This window comes from Camelus dromedarius, chromosome 7 (assembly GCF_036321535.1).
Source record: "Camelus dromedarius isolate mCamDro1 chromosome 7, mCamDro1.pat, whole genome shotgun sequence".
Classification (NCBI taxonomy): Eukaryota; Metazoa; Chordata; class Mammalia; order Artiodactyla; family Camelidae; genus Camelus; species Camelus dromedarius.
This window is the reverse complement of record NC_087442.1, coordinates 59850810-59875054: the sequence shown is the minus strand read 5'-3', so window position 1 is coordinate 59875054 and position 24245 is coordinate 59850810. Positions and strand designations below refer to the sequence as shown.

At 41.8% G+C, this 24245-nt stretch overlaps 1 protein-coding gene across 3 annotated transcripts in view; it reads left to right on the top strand.

Annotated features, from left to right (window-relative positions):
• Positions 1 to 24245, top strand: part of DYNC1I1 (dynein cytoplasmic 1 intermediate chain 1) — a 341842-nt gene that overhangs the window by 189755 nt on the left and 127842 nt on the right. For all 3 annotated transcript variants that reach the window (XM_064487554.1, XM_031454937.2, XM_031454935.2), the window contains one exon: positions 23460 to 23549. In XM_064487554.1, coding sequence (XP_064343624.1) covers positions 23460 to 23549 — 90 coding nt within the window. The remainder of the gene's footprint in view (positions 1 to 23459; positions 23550 to 24245) is intronic.

The following is a 24245-nucleotide window of genomic DNA, read 5'->3' as shown; positions in this document are numbered from 1 at the left end:
TGCACCTCAGTGTTTATGGCAGCACTATTTACGATAGCTAAGATGTGGAAGCAACCTAAATGTCCATTGATAGATGACTGGATAAAGAAGTAGTGTAGTGAGAATGAATACACACACACACACACACACACACACACACACACACATATATATTAGAATACTACTCAGCTATAAAAAAGAATGAAATAATGCCATTTGCAGCAACATGGATGGACCTAGAAATTATATTACATGAAGTAACTCAGACAAAGACAAATCTCATATGATATCATTTATATGTGGAATCTTAAAAGATGATACAAATGAACTTATTTACAAAACAGAAACAGACTCACAGACATAAAAACAAACTTATTGCTACCAAAGTAGGAAGGAAGGGAGGGATAAATTAGGAGTTTGGGATTAGCATATACACACTACTATATATAAAACAGATAAACAACAAGGACCTACTGTATAGCACAGGGAACTATATTCAGTATCTTTTAATAACTTATAATGGAAAAGAATCTGAAAAAGAATAGATATACATATTCATGTATAACTGAATCAATTTGCTATATACTTGAAACTAATACAATATTATTAATCAGCTATGCTTCAGTTAAACAAAAAGCGAAAATCAGGACCAATATCAGCCTAGAAACACCAGCAAAAGCATACCAATGAAATGCCCAGCAATGAAGATCATAACAGTTAACCCAACATAGAATAATCGTAACATAATAAAAGTTCAAATCACCCCTACTTCAAAATATGTGAAAAATTCATTACCTGTTGCAAAAGCATCACTGTTTATTCTAGTCTTTCTCTCCATGAGACTAGTCTCATAACTCTTCAAAATAAAATGGTCTGCTGAGCTAAGAGTGAACAGGGTTGAATGAGATAGACCAGTGTATTTTGGTGACAATGATTATACCTTTTAAAGTTTTCATAACTAGCACTTTACTATTATCATTATTTTCTGTGCAGTAGACAGCACCAGTTCCAGAAGTTTTGTGGTATAATTGAAATAGATTTTTTTTTTTTTTTTTGCTAAGCAGCATATTTGATATTTCTTCAGTGAGGCTACAGCTGTTCTCCCCAATCCCGCCCCCAAATTTATGGTGAAGAAACATGACTTCACTCTATCTGGTTTTTAACATAGCCTTGGTTTTCCTCTTCACAAAACTCTTAAGGCCTTAAAGGTCACGGGCAGTATTTACAAAGGCTAAGATGTGCTACAGGAGAGGCAATGATGCTTATGTTTTCAGAATTATGATGAAACATGGGATGGTCCACTGAGAATCAAGTTCGGATAGTCTTCTCTGAACTTGGCTTTGAAACTTTGCTTGGAAACTGAGAAGGTTTTGTTTGTTTGTTTATTTTTTCTTGTCCTCATTACCAATACTTGTCTGTTATAGTTTTAAACAATGCATCCAATGTAACCTTTTTATTAGAGGTTAGGTTTAAAAAATCTTTTCTTATGGCACTGTCCTTAGCTCATGCTTTACCCACTGTTCAAATGCCTCCCGCTCACAAAATGAGAAGGAAAATCTTTCTGTGACATGGAGGTATCACCATCTCTTTTCAAGTAGGAGGAACACACGCCTCCACAGCAGATTTTCTCCATATTGTGGTGTTTATGCAGCAAAGAGCTGCACTTCTGAAGGGTTTCTTGTGAAGGTGCTTTTATGCTTCTTGCCTTGGAGACTTCACCAAGTGTGTCAGGAAGTACCCCCGCCCTGACGCTTCTTTTCAGTGTATGTATTTCTGTGGTTCTCCACAGCCTCATGGAATATATTCCTTTCAGTTTCCCTCAGAATCATTTATGTTTTATTATTTGCAGATGGAAAAAAAAAGCAAATTGACAAACAGGAAATGATCTCGTTATTTAATAAGCCTTCATTCCCCTACTTGATTCTGAAATGTGTGCTCTGAATGAGTCTGATCCTAGACTGTGAGCTTCTTTCTGTTTTCTCCTTCCATTTCCCTTTGTTCCCTGTCCTTGTCTCCTTTCCTCCTTTCCTGTTCTAGCTGTTTGAAGGTCAGTTTGCCCCCCAGATTGCCCACTTAGGTTCTTTCCCTCGTGATGGACTCTTTTCATCCTTCTGACTCTCAGACTTGTTCCCAGTCACTGTTAATGTGTTTATCACTTCTGACATAAGGTGGTAGATTTTTTTTAGCTTATATTTTCCTCCTCTTTGCAACTCCCTTCCTTCACTAACAGCGGAGAGTGACAACTAGTGATTAGAGGAATCTTGAAAATGCCACTGGGAACTCAGCAAGGAGAGGTGCCTCATCAAGACGCAGGCATGTGTTCAAGCTCAGATCCGCAGATGTCCCCTCCTCCACCCCTTTTATCCCCACTTTACTAGCAAAACCTGAGTAACCTCTTTCTACCTCCTGACCCAGAGGTTCTAGCTGAAAACCTCAGCAAGCCCAGGGGTACGTGCGGCCCTACTCAGGGCTTTTACTCTCCCCTCCCTCATGTAGTCTGTTTTGAAGCAAATGCGATGTTATTTCTCTACCAGGGAAAAAACCTTTTTCTGTAAATGGAGATATAGAATCTGTGGGCGCTACAGAATAAGCTCTAAAGAAGCAAACGTTTCCATGTATTTCTGCTCACAATCCTATTTCCTCTTTCCTGTCCTTCCTTGGTCCTTCTTTGAGTTCTCAAGTTGCCCTTTGTATCTTTCTTCATTTTTGGCCTTGCTGGTGTGTGTGGCTGAGTTCAGAGCGAAAGCCTAGAGAATGATTGATCACTTCAGACCTTTAGGATCTGCTTGTCCAACAGAGCTCAGCTTAAAGCCAGACTGCAAAACTACTCTGGTCTCCACAGAACAGAACTGTACTGGTCAGAGCAGCTGATGGCCGTCGATAAGCGCTGTGGTGAATGGCAACGGTTGGTCCATCTCTTAACAAGTTCATGCATTCATTCAGCAAATATTTATTTTGCACTTACCCTGTACCTGGCTGTTCTAGCTTTGAGGATGTTACAGGAACAAAACAGATGAGTGTCCCTTCACACACCTTCCCATGTTAGAATACATTTTCATAATCTCTTGGGCAATAGCAGTTTTTACAAGTGACACTAGCATCTTTCAGAAATAAAATCCAAAAAGTTTTAATGACTATAAGCATCTTGTTCAATTATCGATATCAATATTGATATCACTATCTATATCTATACATGTATATACACACATATGTACATATTTAAAGAAGCAGATGCTGCAAAACTAAAGTAAAATACTTTCGTCTCTTTTTATGTTAGTGGAACAGCTTCTTGCAGGACGTGTTGTACTTTCTCTCCTCCCATTCCCTTGCCCCCATCAAAAAAAGGAAAAAAAGAAAGAAAAAAGAAACATGTTTGGATTTTCACCACCTGGTTATGGTTAGTTCTTTATTTTAAAATCGCTTTCAAAACAGATCAGACATTACAATGTTAAAAACAATTTTCACTGTCGGCATTGAATATCATACTGCGCTTGTAGTAATAACTGATAGATATCTAGAATAATCTTCAATAGGACTGAGACTATAAAGAACTGTCAATCACCAAGTTTAACTTTAAACACAGATGATTTGAATTCATGTTAGCAGCGTGAGGAAGCCAAGAAGATGGAATAGTGCTCGTTGGAGAAAAGATGATAGGATTACCTCTGCAGTTTGCCTTTCTTGCTGGTTGCTTGAGCCACTAAATCAAGGCAAAGTTTATGAAAAGCCTGTGGTTGGGGTCTCCAACTCTTTATTCCTGCTGAGATTTTCCTATTATAAATCTGCTGTCAGAACATAAGTGCTTTACTTGTGACTTAATTCTATGCAGACACAGATACCTTAGTTCAACACTTGGGCCAGGCGGCCTTAACTGTCTTGAGAGCAGCAGAGATCTCATTAATTTGAGCTGCTGCAAAGAAAAGGGGTTCACATGCTCTCTGGTCACCGTTTACTTCTCTGGCAACCACCCTGTGGTTGCTGAAAGAAACCATGAACTCTGAGGCAGTGAGAGGGCCAGAATGTTGAGGGCTAGGAGGGAACAGCAGACTAGGGAGGCGGAGTGGTAGGCTTGGATTCAAAGCGTTATCCTTCTAGAAAGAAGCAGTTTCACTCTTAATATCTTCCATGTCACCTCTTTTTAAAAATTGGTCATTTAAAAATATTTCTGCTACTGTCATCATTAGCCAGACTTACACTGTCCAGTCTGGGATCCACTAGCTGCATGAGACTATTTACATTTAAAAACCAAATACAACTTCAAATCCAGTTCCTCAGTTTGCACCAACCTCATTTCAAGTGCCAGATCACTGCATGGGCCTCTGTGTTGACAGCACAAATAGGACATTTCCATGGTCACAGAAATTTCTACTGGACAGTGCTAGTGTACACAGTGTTTGTAGAATATCTCTTGGGCTTTGGTTATTTGACACCTTTACATTGGTCGGGCACTTAAAACGTGTGGGCAGCAAGAGCTGAATGCTAACATTTAAGCATATTTCCATTTTGGTTATTCTGATTTTGAATCTTCTTGTTAAAGATTCATGGATGATTACTTTCTTTGCTGTCTTTTAGATGTCTTTGAATATCTGTATGTCAGTGCTCTGTAATGTGTGCTTCCCAGAGGGCCCAGTCCAAAAGCTGCTAGTTATCAATGTGTAGTGAAGATGGGAGAGAAATTGGGAGTAAGCATTTGGACATTTTTGTAGGGACTCAGCATTGCTGCAGCATCCAGTCATTCATGTTGATTGTATTTTACAGATAGGTCAGTCTGCAACAGAATAAAATTTTTTGAAATAGAAACTGGCCCTTCACCAGAGTGTTCGAGATTTGCAGATACTAACTACTATATATAAAACAGATAAGTCTGCATAGCGTGGGGAACTACATTCGATATCTTGTAGTAACCTCTAATGAAAAAGAATATGGAAAGGAATACATGTATCACTTGACAATTCTTGCCTTGTAGAGAATCTGAAGATAAATCATATTCAAAATACATGAGTAGAAATTAATGTTATCTCTGTCTTAAAATGTGCCCTAAAGAGCTTGTCTATTAATTCATCATGCAGAAACATTTATTGAGCACCTACTATTTGACCAAGCACCGGCAATAAGAGACAAATAAAACATAATTATTGTCCTTTGGGAGTTTAGAGCATAGTGCAGGCAGACATACAGTCATCAGTCACAAACAGTGAATGGCGAGATTGCTCTACACGGAGGAGAAGCAGTTAAATCAGACAGTGTTCAGGGAAGGCATTCTAGAGGAGGTGAAATTGAAGCTATGAAAGCTACATTTTGAAGGATGAGGTGATGATGAAGTGAAGTGAGCAACTACACCCCAGGCAGAAGGAACAATGTGTGTGAAGACTCAGAGGGGTGAAGCCCCACAATATACAGAACTACAAAGGGCTCTGAATGCCTGGGCAAAGGGATCTCATGGGGCAGGGGTAGACGGTGAAGTGAGAGAGTTTGAGCCCTATCATGCAGGTCTTTGGGTGCTGAACCTGAAGCCGCAGTGGAGCTGCGCTGGCAGAATTTTAGCAGGGGCAGGACAGGGCCTTTTGGCAGTTCCTTCCAGCAACATGGTAGGGAAGAGATGGGAGGGCTCAAACCAGCAACAGAGTTTCTAGTTAGAAGACAGCAGCAGAAATTCAGGAGGAAGTTGATAGGGACTGAAATCAAGGCAGGGCAGTGAGTTAAGGAGAAGGAGGAGTGGAGATCTCCCAGAGATTAAGAAGATCAAATCTATCAGCTGATTGGAGATAGGAACTTGGCACAGAAGGGACATTTCTGTTGGATCCCAGGCTTCTGGCTAAGGTGGCTCAGTGGCTGGTTCTTAATCCCAGAGATGAGAGAATCCAGGAAGAAGATACTTTAGGGGAGAGAACAGTGAGACAGTATGCTGTGGTGGTTCAGACCTTAAGTTCTGAAATTAAATCTGCCCTGGGTAGATGTCTCAATTCTCTTATTTAGCAACTGCATGAACTTGCTTGGACTCACTTAACTTCTCTAAGCCTGGGCTGCCTCATGTTAAATGCTAGATTAATATAAGGATTACTTGCTAGATCAATATAAGGATTAGATGAGATGACCATTAGGAAGAACAGTGCCTAGCACTTAGGCTCAATTAACATTAGCCCCAGGCATGTCCCTCTGGAGTTATGCAGTGCAGCATCCCTGAGTCCAGGCAGCCCACCTTGTACTCCCAGCCATTCCAGTATACTGCCAAGTGGGGGCAAGTAGGTTGCTGGTTGGAGCATAGCCTGCATGAGGGGGAGCAGTGCGATGTAAGGAAGACAAGCTAGGTGAGGGTTCAGTCACAGGAGATTTTCTATGCCAGGCTAGAGAATTTGGCCTTTATCTTGTGTGAGGAATGAGGAAATTCTGGGAATTTAATCAGGGAGATGGCATGTCCCAGTATTCGTGTCCCAGTGATCAGCAGCAGTGCGGAAGGGCTGGACTAACAGTGTAGGTAGGAGTGATAGAAAAGTTCCCATGGCCTTTCTCCTTCTGATTTCCCTCCTAAGTGTACAGCAAACTCAGTTTGCCAACTTGATTTGCTTGCTTCACTTAAAGGGGAAGTAAAACAGTGATAGAAACTTGAGTGTTCTCAGTTTATCAGCATGAAATATTCTTTTCCTCTGATGGTCTGTCCCCGCAGCTGCAGGTGATGCGGCTCCAGAAGGTTTCATTTTGCCTTAAAAGGCCAATACTCAACCCTGCAAAGCAGGGGAGGAAGCGCCTTTGCAGATGGATAGGAGCAGCCAAGCCTGTGGGACCACAGTAGGCTCCCATCCAGATACTAAACCCTGCTCAGCACCGTCTAGACCTGTTTGAGTGATTTGGCCTAATTAGTCTGTCCCAAAAAGAATCTTCGAATTTTAATGGTGCATAGTTGTGCTTGCAAACTGCCCTCTGCCAAGCATGGGCTCTAGTAGCGAGGGTTTGATGGCCCGCAGTGGCTTGACCAGAAGCCACAGGGTGCTTTGATGACTTTGTGTAATTTGATGACTTCATTCAAAAAGAAAACTTCCCCTTCGAGAAGGGGAATAAATAAATGAGGTAGTAGCCATCTTGACAGGTGAGGCTTGCTGAAAGTGTGTCAGATAATCCTCTGCTGAAACATACTTCTTCAAATCTGATTGGAATTGGGGCTTTTCTTTGTCTCTGGGACAGTCTTACTGCCACAACAGGAGGTGTGGGGAGAGCACTGGAGAGAGAGTCGGCAGATCTGAGTTCTAATCCGAGCTCTGCCCCTAGCTGGCTGTGCGAACTGGGGGAGACTTTAGTTGCATGGATGGCAATAGCTCATCCGTTGGGTGAAAAGACTAAACTAGATCATTAGGAGGGAGGAGAAAAAGGAGAAGAAGGAGAAGGATGGAAAAGGGAGAGGAGGAAAAGAAGAAGACATTTCCACTTAACCTGTTTTTTTTTTTGAACCCAGGACCTTGTGCATGCTAAGCACGCACCCTACCACTGAGCTGTCCCCTCCCCCACTTACCTGGTTTTTAATCTAATTTTCTGATCATTGTGCTACATGATTTACACACTTCATCCCTAAATCTCACAATATTTCCATAGCCGTCTCTGTGGATGTTTCCAGCTGTGTATTTTTATGATTCTGAGTTTATATGAAAGCTCTAGGGATATAACAGAATGGCAGAAAATGGAGACTAAGTGTTCCTGTGTAAGAGAAAGTGATATCTTAAAACCTTGCGGCTGCCTCATCAGTGACCGAGAACAGGAGTGGGGACTGACTGGCACATGTGGTGGAAAAATAAATTTCACTAGAGTACGGTCATCAAATCATGGTAGTCATGGTTTTGGTTCTTTCTCCTTGGTTTGTCCACTTGAAGACTGCGTTATGGCCAGGGGCTGAAACTATAGCATGTCTAGAATATAGCTACCATATAATACTTATTTTAAATGTAATTATTTCCCGTTCTCTCTGCTCCATCAAAACTCAAGGCCTTAGCCTAGCTTCCAACCTGTCTTTCACATGGCTTCCAGCCTTACCACAATTTCTGTCCGGGGCTCCCTTCTCACATGGCTTTTCTTCCCTTTCCCTTGAATGTGCACTCATTCTCTCCTGACTTCACACCTTCCTTCATCAAGTACCTAGACTGATTTAACACACGCATAAGGAGTCCCTTTATGGGCCAAGCACTGGACTGAGAGCTGGGAGTAGAGAGAAAAATCAACACTTAATTTAATGCCCCAGGTTTATGTGCCCTTAAAGACGGCAGTGTAGGGTTCAGTGGGAACTCAGAACATCCAACAGAAAAAATATAGAAGTGAGCACCCTCTCCCCTGCCCATCATACCCTCACCTGTCCTTTAAAGCCAAGCTCATGCCTGCAGTAAGCACTGATTCCGCCTAAATGCCTGTCCAATGACCCATACCTTACATGCTCTTTATAGTCTCAACAAGACTTTGAGTCTTGAGAACCTGAACCCTTGCTTTGTATTCTGTTGTTTGAGGTGCGCTAGGTGCTGTAACTCTTCATCCTCAAATCCTGCCACAACCCAACAATAGCTGTCTCTGTGGGTGTTTCCAGCCCTTTGCTTGTATGATGAGTCCTAACTAGAACATCCCTCTTGTCTTTTCTATTGCATAACCTTCTTCCTACGTTGCACATTTTTGTGGCTGGGTGGGCCATTGGACATCAAAAAGCTGTAATTATTACTACAATTACTCTCCCTTAATAACTAACACCTAATAGCCCTTCACCACTGACGAAGCATCTCTATCTCCGTTATCTCATTGTTTCACACAGCAACTTTGTTATGTAAGTGGCTTAGAAGTTAGCATCCCTGCTTTACAGATGAGAAAATAAATCTTAGAGGAGCTAAGAAATCTGTCTTTCCCATATCATATAACAAAGGGTCATGAAATAAGACCATGTTTTTCTTATGCTGTCTCCGGGGAAAAATATGTAGATACTCTACCTGCTGCCACACTTCTGATGGGAAAACTGTTCTCTTGGGTCATGGCACTGCTAGGTACCTAGGGACCCTTAAAACTCTCTTTTGACATGAGCTGAAGCAGTGTGGATTCACAGTGCTTCTTCTCAACAGAGCTGAGTGGATTAAATAGCAGTTGTGTATGACCCTACTTATCCTGGTATTTTAGGTTTTCCATTATTCCCTCTATTGAACTACCTGACTCTGTACACATCTTTCCATTGCTCTCCTCTCATACATGCTCATTCCTCTCCTTGAAATGATATGATACTCTGCATTCCCATCTCTATGTCCTTGTCAAGACCCCATCACCTTTCAAGACCCACCTCAAATTAAACTCCATGAAAAATCTGCTTCCCTGTCCTCTCTCTCTGCCCATACGTTCCCTTGAGAAGTTAACTTTACCCATCCTGAATTCTCAGAGCACATCTCCAAGCATGCTCGCTTCTCATATAGATATTTACGTATAGTTTAGCCAATTCCCTGCCCAGATGCCAAACTCTTTGAGTTCAGGCATCTTTGTTGATTCATTTCTGTGGCCCCATAAGATGGAGCCTATGCCTTGCACATGGTAGCTTCTGAAGACCATGTGTCCAAATATACTGAATAGAAGCATTATTATTAAAGGCGGCAGTTTAGGTTGGGTGAGGACACCCAGACGGAACAGAAACAGCTGAGGACAGTTAAAAAATTCAGGACTTCATGCTCTAACCGCTGGACCATGTTTCCATTCTGAATAGGACAATAATGGCCATTATTTTTGTTTTCACAGTTCCTTCTCACACTCACATTGAGCCTTTGAAGAGAAATCTGTCCTGGTACCACTGAGGTGATTCTTCTGTTTGAAGGGGGATTTAGTAGAAAGTTGTGAAGTCTCTGGAGAAGTGCTGCTCAGTTTATTCTCTAGAGATTCAGATTCTTTTGACCAACTCGATGTTTCAACAGCTTGAAAAATGAAGGAAAGAACCATGTCTGTCTAGACTGACCAGAAAGTAAAAACAAGGGGCACTTTGAAATCTGTGAATCTGACCACAACTGAGACTTGTATTTAGTCCAAGTAACTGGAAAAATCAGTTTCTTGGATTAGACAAATGCTTCCCTTAAGACTCTCAAACTGCTAGCTTTCTTCTTTTATAATTAATAGAAAATTATTACATTGACAGACAAGGGGCTTCATATTTGAGCCAATGGGAAAACTTGATGTTGAAACCAGGGGAAATGAATTAGCCCCAAATAGAGTTGTTAATGCCAAGATAAAAGCAAACAAATGTGCTAATGATCCTCCCTGAGAATTGGACTGTGATGAATTTTGATGTATTTCCAGATGGAAAATATATCAGTTCTCCCTGGGCTGGGGGTTTGGACACCAGAATGAGAAAATGCTGAAATGGAAGTCAGCAAAAAGCACTCCGAAGATCTCATTTCCATTTTCTACAGAATAAAAATGCTAAAGAGATAGAAAATTCCCATTTCAAGGAACCCGAGCTGTGGGGTTGTAAGCATTCATGACAAGGCTGGGACAGGGTTGGGGTGCCCCTGATTTCCATACCAGAGACTGCCACCACTCTGTGGGCTTGAGGAATTATCTGTATGTTGGTTTCAAGATACAGTGCTGCCTTGCTGTTACTTTGTGCATTCAGTCATTTTATTATCCAACAAATATTTATTGCCACCCACCGCATACCCAGCTATTCTCTAGGTGCTTTGGATACAGCAAAGGAGAGACATAGTCACTGACATTTTAGAATTTCCATTCTGGTGGTAGGAGACAGACAATAAATACATACATACATAAATGTATTAAATCAGATAGTTATCAGTGCTGTGAAATTTTTTTTAATCAGGGTAAGGGGAAAACAAGTGCCGTGTGCCAATGTGGTGAGGCATGTGGCTATTTTATATAGGTTGCATAAGGGAAGACCTCACAGATAGTGTAATATTTGACAGGGATTCTGAAAAATGAAATCATGAGAAAGACACGTGAATATCTGAATAAAGAGCATTCCAGGCAGAGGGCACGGCAAATGTAAAACTCCATAAGATGTCAAAATTCTCAGCAAGATCAAGGAAAGCCAGAAAGCCAGCTCAGTTGAAGCAGGGTCGGCAAAGGGCAGAGTAACCCATGCCGGAAGAGATGGAGCAGAGCACGTCACGCAGGCATGGTCTTGAACTGGAGGAGACAAGATTGCCCAAGTAGACGCCCCTGCCGCAGACATGAGCACCTGTGAATCTGCACATGGACTGGGAAGCAACCCGCTTACCGTGCTAAAATAATACTGAAACTGGGATGGGCAAGAGAAGCTGGGCTCTGTCTGATAGAATATGGGTAGCAAGTTCGTTTCCAGCTGTGCTCCAAAGCCTTTGCCGCATCCAAGCCCTTTCCTTTCCACTGGCCATGCTTATTCTCACCCCTGAATCCGCTGAGCTTAATCCTCGACAGCTTAGTTTGAGCAACTGGGAGACAGCGTGGACACAGTTGAAACACAGTGGAATTTAGGGGCTCAAAAGCTTGGGTTTGAAAGTCTGCCTTTATAATTTAGTAGCTATCTGACTTTCAGCAACTCATTTAACCTCTTTGAATCTCGACTTCCTCATCAATAGTAATAAAAGGTTCTTTAAGTGTATTAAGCCATTAAAGAATCACTATTAACCAAGGGAAGCAATTCTGTAATCAACAGACAAGAAAACTGAGGCACACGGGGTTAAGTAAGTAGCCCAAAGTTACTGCTAAATGGTAGAACCAGGATCTGAACCCAGCAGCCTGGCGGCAGGACTCATGCATTTAACCCCATGGTGCCTTGAGGATAGAGTGCATAGAGAAAGCACAGAGTCCCTACAAAGGAGGTGCTCAGCAGTTCCTAACCATTTGTCCTTTTTTGGTTGCCAGTGACAGAGAAACCAACCCAAAACTACTTAAGCCAAAAGAACTTTGGTTGGCTCTTAACAAATATAAATCTAAGCCCTAGCTTCTAGGCACGTGTTGACTTCAGCTACTGCTCAATTTAGGTTTCAAACTGTTAGTTACCACCATCCGTCTCTTGGCTCTGCCTTATTTGTTGATTCTTTTTCAAGTTACGTAGGGGGAGCCAGGGCAGCTTTCGTTCCACTTTAGCTAGTTCCACCCAACCCAGTGGAGGAGAGGAGTCCACTTCCCTGAGATTAGGGTAACCACGTGTCCTGATTTAGCCAGAATAGTCACACAGTCCAGCATGAGAGAGGAAGGAATTCACTTCCCTGTGGTAGGGGTGACTGCACATCCTGATTTGCTCAGACAGTCCTTGTTCATACCTGCCAGTCCTGCTTAAAGATGAATTGCACCTCCATTCCCTCTCAGAAGTATCTCAGTTTGGACAGTGGATTTTGTGGTCACTCCGCTGATAGTCCAAAGAGAAATACTGAGATTTAGTCTCATTGGTCATTGTCTCAGATACAAAGTTTTCCCCTAAATCTTAAGAGGGATTTGCTTAGCTGAGAGTGGGGAGGGGGTGCGTCCACCAAAGAAGAAAGAGACTGTTAGTTGAAGAAATGGGGTGGTGGATTCTGGGTGGTCAAAGCCACAACATCCGTTACAGCTCCCTTTTCTTCCTTTACACTGTTCGGTGTGACTTAGCAGTAAATTGAGGGGGTTAGGGAGTTGGAAAAACATGGGCTTGAATCCTGGCTCTGTTCATCCTCTAGCTGTGTGACCTTGTAATTCATCTTCCTTTCTAAGCCTCATGTATAGAGAGAACTAATTGTATCCGCCTCCGTGAGTTGTTAGGAGGAGTAAATAGGCTAATGGAATAAAACCTTTACCACAAAACTTGACATATATGATTCAGTAAGTCAATAACTGTTGTGTTTCCACGAGGCCTAGAATAGATCTGAGCACACGTTAGGTGGTGAGGAGATACCTAGTGACCCGTGACCAGGACAAGAAGCAAAATAAAGGACCATGAACCTCACAGGGAGTGTCAGGGAGTCTTGGGGTAAGTTTAGACAAGACTTGCTGGCAGTGATGACGAGACCTAGTGATCAAGGAAAGGAACCTTAACATTTAAAATTGAGTGAAGAGGTTTGTGATCCAGCTAAAACACTGGAGAAACCACTGAGAAAAGGCACTTTTTAGAACATGGGAAAATGAGATTAACATTTTAAACAGCCAAGAGTATTTACTTAGTACCCATATTGGGGCAAATAAATATGAATAATTAATGCATCCTACTCCCAAGAACTTCAGAATTGTAGGTGGAGAAGAAAACTCAGAAAGTTATAGAGATGTGTTCTACTTAAAATGCATACAATAGTCCATAAAGTAGAGACTGAGAAATGCCATATTCATACACATAATAGTTCTCTGATTGGTTAAAAAAAGTTGTTAAGACAGACTCAAGTGTTATGAAAGGTTAAACGAGGAAGAAATCCCTTCTAGTGGGGCCGGACAGGAGAGATTTGGGAAACGGGGGTCATTTGAATCAGATCTTAAAGTATAGCTGGATTTGACATGCAGAAAAGATACATAGATTTTCGAGGCTTTGATCACTCCAGGTAAAATCCTGCCCTCATGCTTTTTTTTTTTTTAATTGTAGTACAGTCAGTTTACAATATTGTGTCAATTTCTGGTGTACAGCATAATGTTTCAGTCATACTTATACATACATATATTCATTTTCATATTATTTTTAATTATAGATTATAAGATATTGAATATAGTTCCCTGGGCTGTACAGTAGGTCTTTGTTGTTTATCTATTTTATATATATATATATTAGTATCTGCAAATCTCAAACTCTCAATTTGTCCCTTCCCACCCCCTTTCCCCCTTGGTAACCATAAGTTTGTTTTCCATGTCTGTGAATCTGTTTCTGTTTTGTGATTTTGTTTCCTCTACCTAGAATGCTTTCCCCAGATATCCACATGGCTTGATCGTTGAGTCTTTATCTTTAATGCCCTCTCTCGGCAAGGCCCTCCCTAGCTACCTACATAGAGTTGTGATACCCACCTCTCCCCTGCCTTGCTTTTCTCTTTAGGGCTTGCAACTCTCTAACCTACTATATACTCATTTATGTGTCTTGTCTATTTCTGTCTCCACCACTAGAATGCAGGATCCACGAGGCAGGAAGTTTTGTGTGTTTTATTCACTGCTGTTATCTCCAGCACCTGGAAGAGTGCTTGACACAAATTAGGAGCTCATATTTGTAAAAGGAAGAGAAGGAGAGAGTCTGGCCGAGGGAGCAACATGAACCAAAGGACAGCTAGAATGTGGTACAGGGTATCAGTGTAGGCTGACAGGAGTGTGTGTGGAGGTAGGGGTGAAAGGGGATGAACATAGGAGAGGAAATTCGGCAGGACACAACGTGTTGGCTCCAGACCCTAGCAGACTTGAAGACAAGGCCAAGGAATCTAGCTTTTATTTTTCATGTCCTGGGAACTAACAAGGGCTTTATATGAACAGAGTTGTGTTTTAAGAGGCTTACTCTGGCAGTGTTGTTTGTAGCGAGGGTAGAGAGCAGCTGGAGGTAGGAATGTCAGCTGGGAGACCAGGATTGTAAGCTACGTAAAAGGCTGTGGTGGCCTTTACCAAGGCGAAGGAGGTAGAAAATGGAGAGGATGAGGGGAGCTGTGCAAGTAAAGGGGATACAAAGAGGTAGAATTAACAAGATTTGATCCTATTAACAGAAAGGGTGCCAGAGAGCATGTAATAGTGGGATAACCTCTATGTGAGTGATTGACGTGACAGCCACTCTGACGTTAATGGTCACAGCTGACGATGCTTAAAGATGGAAAGTACCATTTTCTCCTTATGAACAGTTCCTTTACAAGTCAAGGAATGTTTCTAAATGGTTTTGACTTATTTTACTCTGTTTTTACTAGTTAAAATAACACAAGAACCATTTTAGTACCTGGAGACCTTGAGGTTTGCTTTTTTTTCTGGGACATATCTATAGCAGCTGGGGAGAGTTAGGTAGGATGACATCTCTGTCCCTGTGACCCCAGTTTTCTTTTTCACCAGCCATGCTCCCCCTAAGAGGAAGGGCAGGTTTGCACATCTGGAAGAAAGGATAGAGGAAACAAAGAGTAGGGTATGGGATTGTCCAAAATCAAAAATAGATAGCAAAAGGACTTTAACCTTTCCAGACAGCCAAGAATTGCATTTTCAAGTGTTTTGAATTATTTCCCTGTGTGTGTGTGTGTGTGTGTGTGTGTGTGTGTGTGTGTGTGTGTGTGTGGTGTGTATGGGCCTCTATACAAAGAAAGCTGCCAAGAATAGACATAGAGCCTGTGCCCTTCACAAGTCAAGGAGGCCGTATTCACATATAGTACAACAGAAGTGCGCTCTCTGGAGTTGTGCAATGGTTGGCTCTGCTTCCCAGAATGCAGAACAGAGGACTGATCTGTACGTGGGGGGAGGGGACAGTGCCTGGCTCTTCCAAAAGCTCTCTCCCTCCCAGGCCCTGCAAGAACTGCGGTCTGCCATTGGAGATTACTTTATTGGGGTTACCAGTCTCTAATCCATTAAAATGAGTCAGTTCATCTAGTTGATCTCTCCTGTGGCTGAGGGTTCCATGACTCCCTGAGAAACCTTAGGAGATTGGGGGCCTGAAAAATATAAAAGAAGAAAGAAAAGAAAGAGTGGGAAGTGGTTTCTGGCAGCAAATTTGGCCTATTTCATACACAGGAGGGTCAAGAACTCTTCTGCTCTGAGCAGTCTTGGAGAACTAAACTGGAGTCAGCAAACGCTGAGCCTTACATGCTGAGCTAATCTTGGGAATGGGGAGCCGTCGGTGGTTTCTAAGGAGGGAAACTTATAGAAATAGCGATCAGTCAAGTTTTCCCATTGCCAAACATCAAATGCTGGAGTCACCACGGGCTCCTGCCTGGACATCTCTGAGGAGGGCATTCTCTTCCTCGTCCCTGTCCTTCCATGCAGGCTGACTGATCCCCGTCAACTGAATTCAGCACGTATTTACTGCACCCATGTTATATGTCAGCACAGTTAGAAGTTTCAGAAACAGCTGCTAAAAAGTACTGTTCTATGGTTTCCTCTCATTTTGAATATTTTCTTTCATTTCCTCCCATTTGCAGTGCCTTGGGTGACATTCCATCAGGAAGTAAACTTTCCAAGTACTGTCATGTTAGAGCCTTAGGAGAGAACTGATGTGGCCTAGAGTGTTAACAGGAGTGCTCTGTACGATGAGAAATGTATGTTTTCTTTACTCTGGCCAGATTTTTCTAGACCAGAAAGTGAAGGTTTTTTAAATATTAGCATGTAGTATATTTAACAAAGTGCTTACTGAAAATCCCACAAAATATGTCTTTGCTGCATATTTTTACAGCACGGAGGCGCTCACCTTGATCTGTGTAAGCGTTCGGCAGTGCATGTTATACTTTATTTTGGCCGCTGTGATACGTATCGGGAGGGTGGCTCTCTTTGGACTCCTGGAGAAGTTGGCAAACTGTACACGAAGCTGGTCCAAGGGTAGGGTGACTTGAGTGAGTTCTGTACGAGAGCCCTCACTGTCTGCTGTGCAAACACATGTCTGCATTCACAGTCCAATTCATCACGCCTACTGGCAACAGAACCGTCCTAGGCCCAATTCTCATCATCTGTCGCTTGGATTGTGGCTGTAGTTTACCTTCTGACTGTCTCCCTCATTCCAGGCTTTCCCACTCTCCTCCAGCCCCCATATTGCCTCCACGTTCTTAAACAAAATCAAACCTTGTCTCTTGTATTTTTAAAAGCCTCCAGTTTCTCTGCAGGGCTGGATGGCAGCAGTTTTCATCGAGAGCCAGGCTGCCTCTTAGAGATACCAGAATGTGCGTAAAGGGCTGGCTGGGAGGGAGATTAAGTGAGGTTTCAAAAGCTGTATTTAGCTTTTGAATTCCTCCATGCCTTGAATTCCTCTGAAATTTTAAATATTTATGGATTAAATGAGATGTATGTTGAGTAAAAAGGGGGATACTGATCTCCAGAAAGAAGTCCAAACTCTGTCATTCAAGGTCCTACGCAGTGTGTCTCCTACTACCTTTCCAGAACAGTCACCGGTCTTGATATTGCTAGTGTCCTCGATGACACTAACAAGCGTAGATTTTTGAGGGACTTTTCATCTGGTTTTGGAGATAGATGCCAAACCTGATTTTAAGTGGTCTAGAAAGTGTTATCATAAAGATATATACAGGGTGGGGTGGAACAGTGGAAGGGGTCAATAAATCTGCTCAAAAGGAAGTGTTAAAGCTCTGTAGCTGTATCACAAAGGGTTAGTAATAACCACCCCGTACATTGGAGGGAAGACCAAGACAGGCAGAAAAAAGTCATGAGCGACGTACAGTGCCTTTGGGGCATGTACCTACTGGGATTGTGGGTGGTTGCGCATTGTCTGGGATGCAAACTCAGTTAGAAGAGACAAGAAGGAGTTAAGGGGTTTTATACTGAAATTTATGGGGAGCTATAGAAGACTTTTTGGTGAAGAAAGGATACATAAATGTATTTGTTAAATAAAAAAGTGGAACTACTAGAAATATAGATCAAGGCTGGTAGCGGTAGGAAGAGCAGTCCAAAAGCACTTGTAATACTTCAGTCAAGAGATGCTACCAGCCTGGACGAGGGCAGTGCAGAAAAGACAGAGGTGGATTTGAGACGGATTTTGGAGGAGGGGTTGAAAAGACTTAGAGACACCTTCTTATAGGCTCTGATGGAAAAGAGGAATTAAAGGTGGTACTGTGATAGCCAACTGTGAACCCAGGTGAAAGGCAATATCCTTAGTAGGAAGGAGAATGCAATCAAAGGAGCAGATCTCAGCAAAGAAGGGAGTTCTGTTTTGGACATGTCGAATGTGAAGTGCCTAGGGGACATTCAGGTTGGAATGTACAACACAGAACCTGGAGCCTAGAAAGGACACCTTGGCAGGAGATACCCATTTGTAGGTGATGATGGAAGACAGTGTACATGTTATGCAGAGTGGCATTTGATACGAGAAAACTTGAGGCCAAAGACAGAACTGCGAAGAATGTCTTCATTAAAGTAAGTTATTTTTTAAATCAGAAATAAATTTTGAGAGATTAACTTTTTGATTTTCTATAGGAAAATTTTAAATACGTTACAAAAAGAATCACTATCTGAAATAGCCATACATAGAATTATATAAAGTGGCTGGGGCATTTGTTCTTAGTTGAAAGCAAGACACCTAAGATACAAAGAAAACAAACAAAGGAAAAAGCTTTTGTATCTCTCTAAGTTTGTTCACCAACAGTAGCACGATGGTAAGTTTAGTTTAGAGTTGACCCTGTGTTCTTGTCATCCCTTTTACCTTTTGGAAGCTAGTGTTCTATTCATTTCTAAGCCCAAAATTATTTCATCAATTCCAACATTCACAGTTTTCCACATTAGAATCAATAATGCATTACAGTTTAATGAGCAGTAATTGTTTTTCTTCGTGGTACAAAAAGTAATGGTGCATCTTATAGTCGTTGGCCTGTTCGATTCGAAGTTGTATGGTACTTGCGTCCTACTTCCCACTATGGGAGGAAGCACGATGCCCTTTGGAGGCAGAAGGGTGGAGTGAAAGGGCGCCTGCTGCGCGCTACAGATTAGACTGAGTGGTCCTCCATGTGGCGGCAGGCGGAGGGGCCACAGCCCCCTTGTGAAAAGCCAGCCGCAGGGCAGCAAGGGCTTGGGTGGGACACTCAGACCCTCTTATTCCTGGGTTTTGCAGGCCCTCAGAGACCCAGGGAAAGTGAGAACCCATTGACCTCATAAAACACAGTCCCTTTTCTTCACGGAGGGCCACCCCGGGTCACTCAGGGTTCTGGTTGCAGGCAGCAGGCACAGAGTCCAGTGGGATTTATTGGAAGGAAATCTGGTGCTGACACCACCTCCAGTGAGATTTATTGGAAGGAAACCTGGTGCTCACAGAATCAACAGGAGGCAGAAGGAACGGGCTTGGAAAAGCTCAAGACCACGGGAACCCAGCCGTGGAGCCCTGGAGCAACCTGGCCAGGATGTCAGACACCACTGCAGGCTGGCCCACGTTAATCCTGACTGTCCCCTCCGCTTTGCTTCCTGGCTTCAGAGAGAAAGCCCCCATTAGGAGCATTTGGTGCAACTGCCCAGATCCTGCTGTGTCCTGGTCACTGGAAAATGGAGAGCAGCAGGGAAACGTCTCCCGGGGCTTCAGGAGAAGAAAGTAGGGTCCAGCATGTCACCAGTACAGCAGTACTGCAAGGGGGATACCCCCGGACTGAAAGGGCTTTTGATGTTATATTGCCAGTGACGAATGTTCCCCTGCACTCCCCTTCCAAAATCTCAAATTTGTGAGGCCATCAGAGCAGCTGAACAATCAGATTGGCATATTCAAATTGACAACATTGGCTTCATTCTGAACCACCAACTGGCTGAGGGAAGTAACCTTTCTGGAGCTCATATAAAGGGTCAGGCTTTGTGCTAAGTATGTTCTATGCAATTGCTGCTCAACGTGCAATTTTTCCTACTTAGACCCTGAGAAAATCTTAAGGAAAGAGGACAGTGGTTACCAAACATTTTTCCAGCTAGAGAGAAAGAAGGCAACAACTGTAGACTGCAGTTTGGGTGCTAAACAAAATAATGTCTAAAAGATGCCATTGTCTGAAATTAGCCCCTTGGACTGACAGGCAATTAACTTCTGCCAGTGGTTTAATTTCTCGTGTGTACCTGGTACAGGAAACCATACATGGGTGGTAATTTTTTCCCCCTCCAATCTCAGAGGAAATGTAACCGGGTATGAACTAGCAGCACAACTCATATATCAGTAGTCTGGAGTGGTTCTACATAAATCCTTTTCTTTAAACTTATTTAACTGTTTTGAAAATGTCTTCAACAGAAGTAATTCCAGTTGCACCAGAAAGGAAACCAGAGTCTTGAAGAAAAATATACTCTCTTTGCTGAGCAAGGCAAACATATCAGTATGCAGAGAAACAAACCAGTCTCGTGTGTTTTACTTCCTTAGCAAATCCACTGAAATGCTTACTTTATGTCTTTAAAAGGCTGATAGACAAAGAATTCTGTGGCCACTAACAATTAATGCCTACAACTAACTGGTTTGTAACCACTTTAAAATGGCAGGTACTATTTTTTGTATTGGTTTCTCTTTTGTTCACAGTATCTCATTTTGGAACTTGGCACATATTATAAATACAATAAATATTTGTTTTTTAAAAAAATTCATTGAAAACATGTTCTCTGGGGAAGTATTTTCTATTCACAGAATTAGATAACATGCTGTTTTCTCACCTACTTAATGCATAAACCACACTTCTATCACAAACCCAGCCTTTTTTATAGTGAAGCCCTCATAGAATGATGTATTTCCAAAAAGCTCTACGCAGCACTTCCTTTCAGGCTGTTGCTTTTTGATTCTTCCAGGAATTAATTTGTAAAACAAAAATCTTTATATCTGCAAAAGGTGAGAATGTGATAGGATTTAAAGCTGACTAGTTCAAAGTCATTTGATGAAACTGACTGCATTTTCAGAACTAAAAAATGTGAATGTACAAACTAGTTGGCTCTAATGAAAGCACAAGTGTTTACCATAGTCAGTGGAACTGGTCATAAATTAATTTAGACTTTGACCTATGGAAGGAGATGGAATAATCTCTTTGTTATTAGCCTTAACTTCTATAAGATTTTCACATGGCTCATTCCTTAATTCCTTGAAGTTTTTGCTCAACTGTTAACCTCAGTGTGGCCTTTCTTGACCACTCTATCTGTCTGTCTGTCTGTCTATCTGTCTATCTACCTATCTATCTATTTTGAGAGGAGGGAGGTAATTAGATGTATTTATTTTTTATTATTATTTTTCAATGGAGGTACTGGGGATTGAACCCAGGATCTCATGCATGCTAAGCACATGCTTTGCTACTGAACTATACCCTCCCTGACCTGACCACTCAATTTAAAATTTCAACTCTTCCTCCCCTTATCAGCATGCCTGATCCCACTTCCCCAGCTTTCTCGGTCCCCGTTCCACTTAGCGGACATAGTGTATGTTTTGTTTATTTATTTGTTTGCAGTTTCTCTCCCTAACTCATGGAAGCTCCATGAACACAGATTTTTTTTTGTCTATCTTGTTCCCTGTCCTGTGCCCAGCACCATACATAGTAAATGCTCAATAAACATTTGCTGACATACAAGCTAAGGCAATGTTTGAAGCTTTCTCTGTACGGGTATTTGCAACTCTCTTAGTGATTTGAAAAGCAATTTCACATCAATAATTTTATTTGTTTATTCTTTTAATAAATTTGTGTTTTAAGAAAGGGTCGTTACCCCAGTTCATCAGATGACAAAAAGAGTCTCAGAGAGTTTCTATGAATTGTGTAAATCAGAGGCTGGCAAGCAGTGGACTCCAGCCTTGAACTCAGATCAGTTTCTTTCCCGAAAATACTGCTCCCATCCAATCTATGAATCTTTCTGGCCAAAGAAATACAGCAACGCTTTGTGTTAAATGTTGCTGGTCAGGTCTTAGGGAAGTGGATTCCACAAAGTAAGTAAGAACAGAGTTTGAATACAGCATATGTATTCTTGGTAAATAAAGCAACCCACCATGTATAGCTCTCAAGGATGTGAAACCTAACTTCTCCTCAGCAGTTACCTCTTGGAACTGGAAGAGCCATCTGTGTGGAGGCCATGAGATGTCCACCTCAGAGAGTCTCCACAAACCCCTCCTTACACTGCAACTGAGCATCGCACCTGCTGTACTCCAGGCTTTTCTCCGTGGCATTTCTATTTCATGACAGCTGTAGGTAGGGAGGTGGTACCCATAATGGTTAAAGATCATAGACCCCAACATAAACAGAACCAAACAGAACTTAAAGCTCAATGTGGTTGAGAGTTTCTTTGGGGGCAATTACCATCTCCTCATCTATAAAATTAGGTGATAGTACCAAGTTCTGATAAATAAATAAGATTACACAAGGACAGCATTCATCACTGCTCCAGGTGTCATTATTGTGTGTCTCCTTATCTCTTCTCACAGATGATAAGATCACAGAAGGGAGGGCTTGCTGCTGGCTTTCTTAGTTTGCTAGGGCTGCCGGAACAATGTACCATAAACTGAGCCATTTAAACAGTAGAAAGTGAGTGTCTCACAGTTCTGGAAGCTAGAATTCCGAGATCAAGGTGAGATGGCAGGGTTGGTTCCTTCTGAGGGCTATGAGGAAGAATCTATCCTATGTCTCTGGCAGTTGACTGGCAAGCTTTGGCATTTTTTGACTTGCAGAAGCATACAGATTATTGTATTTCAATGAAAATTCACATTAAAATTTTTCAGTATCTAAATTGCATTACTATATATATCTTTAAAATTGATATTCCTTCCACAAATCATTTGCTTAATATAATCAGAACTATTGGGGTTGCTTTTCAGGCTATAGATATATATTTGGGCATTTCAGTGTGCATTTATAATGCATTCTCCAAGTGCCTAAGCTGAAGTTTTGAGTTGATAAAAATCTCAGGATTTATTGTGATGGGAATAAAACTCTCTGTAGAACTTTGGATCTTATAGAAGGTCTATAAGTATTTGTTGAATGAATGAATATATGAGTGAATGATGGGGATGGAGGAAGTGAAGTCATTTCTCTTCAACTCCATTTGCACCGATGAAGTCCATAACCTAAAGTGAATATAATACTTAAGAGTGAAGGTAATAGATTTAAAAACCATGAAAGCAAGTTTTAATTTTTTATATTGTTTTGTCTCTGTAAGTTGGATTTTCTCGCAACATCTTGTCTTGCCCCTTCATCCTCTGTACTGCGACTGATGATTTCAAGCACTCTGTAATGAAAGGGGACCTCCAAGAAAGGCAGGATGGGAGGAGAGAGTGGATGCACGTTTGCATAGGGCAGGAAGGGCACTGTAACATCTGGCAGTGGTGGCCGGCTGGGTCCATTTGTTGGTGCTCATTAAATTCACATTCACGCACGAACTGTTCTGAATGTATAAATGCTATTTTAGGCTGGTTGCTCTCTCCAGGCCCATGGCGCTGACTTTGGGGCCCTATCCCTGGTTGTTTACTTGCCAGTGACATTTGACCTGGGGTCAGACCTGTATTTAACCCTTTCCTACAGGTCAAAACCAAATTAATTTGGTGAGAATGAAATTGGAAATGAGTCGTCTGTACAGCAGGTGTCCCCTGTGGAGAATGTGCCCCAGGTGGAAACATTTTAAGATTGGTTCCTGGCCCATCTCCGAAGAAGCTTCAGAGGTCACAGAGGCAATTCCAAGACATCCCATGTGGTGAGGGCCTGGGGGTGGATGTAGCAGGTGCCGACACAGGGCGGCTTTCTCAGCAGCTTGGGGAGATTTTCAAACAGGCCTCTTTGGAGATAATGTATTCATACATTCATGAACATATATCTTTTGGGCATTCATTGTGGACCAATTGACTTAGAAGTTGCCCTAAATGATTGGAACTTGACCCTTTGCCCCTACCTCCCACCATCAGCCAGAGACTTTGATTCGTAGGAAAGGAAATAATGCATTTTTCTCTTTCTTTTTTCTAGACGATGAGGAAGATGAGGAAATGGTGGAACCTAAAGTGGGCCCAGATTCAGAACTGGAAAATCAAGACATAAAACAGGAGGTGAAGGAAGGTATGGTGTGGGAAATGAATTGGGTCATGATTTTATTGTGTTTTTTTTAAACCAATATAAGGGATGATAGAGGTAAGTAAAAATTAAATGTATACTTCCTGTGTAGAAGGTTTTCTGGGATTATTCAATATATTACATTTAGCAACGTAAACTGTAATCTCCAAAGCAAGAGCCCTTTATATTTTTGACTGATAGAAGCCAAAAAAAATACAAACCATCTGCAATTCCATCAACAAGTCTAGTCACGATTGCAGTAAGGCTATTACTAAATAGCAATAAAACAAGACACTTGTTATCAATTGTCACATTATGTAGTTCACTCCATCGTATATTCCCAGTGATAAGAGTAAAGGAAAGGAGCAGATAGAATTATTTTGTCAGTATTTCTGGAGTTTATGCATGTGATCTACAGAGAAGTGTTAACAGTGATCATCAGTATTAACTACACTGTTAGATGTTTTCCTCCACAGCTCTGCCCATATCAGAAGGAGCCCCCTTTACACGTTCCAATGATAACAAAGACTCACATTTATCTAGGCCTTACTATGGACTTGACTTTCTCCTTAACACTCCAGAGATATGATCTGCCCTTCACAACTTCCTTTTGAAGCAGATACTATTATTTTCCCTACTTTATAGATAGAAAACTAGGAAAAGAGGGGCTTAAAGACATACCCATGGATACATAATGTGTAA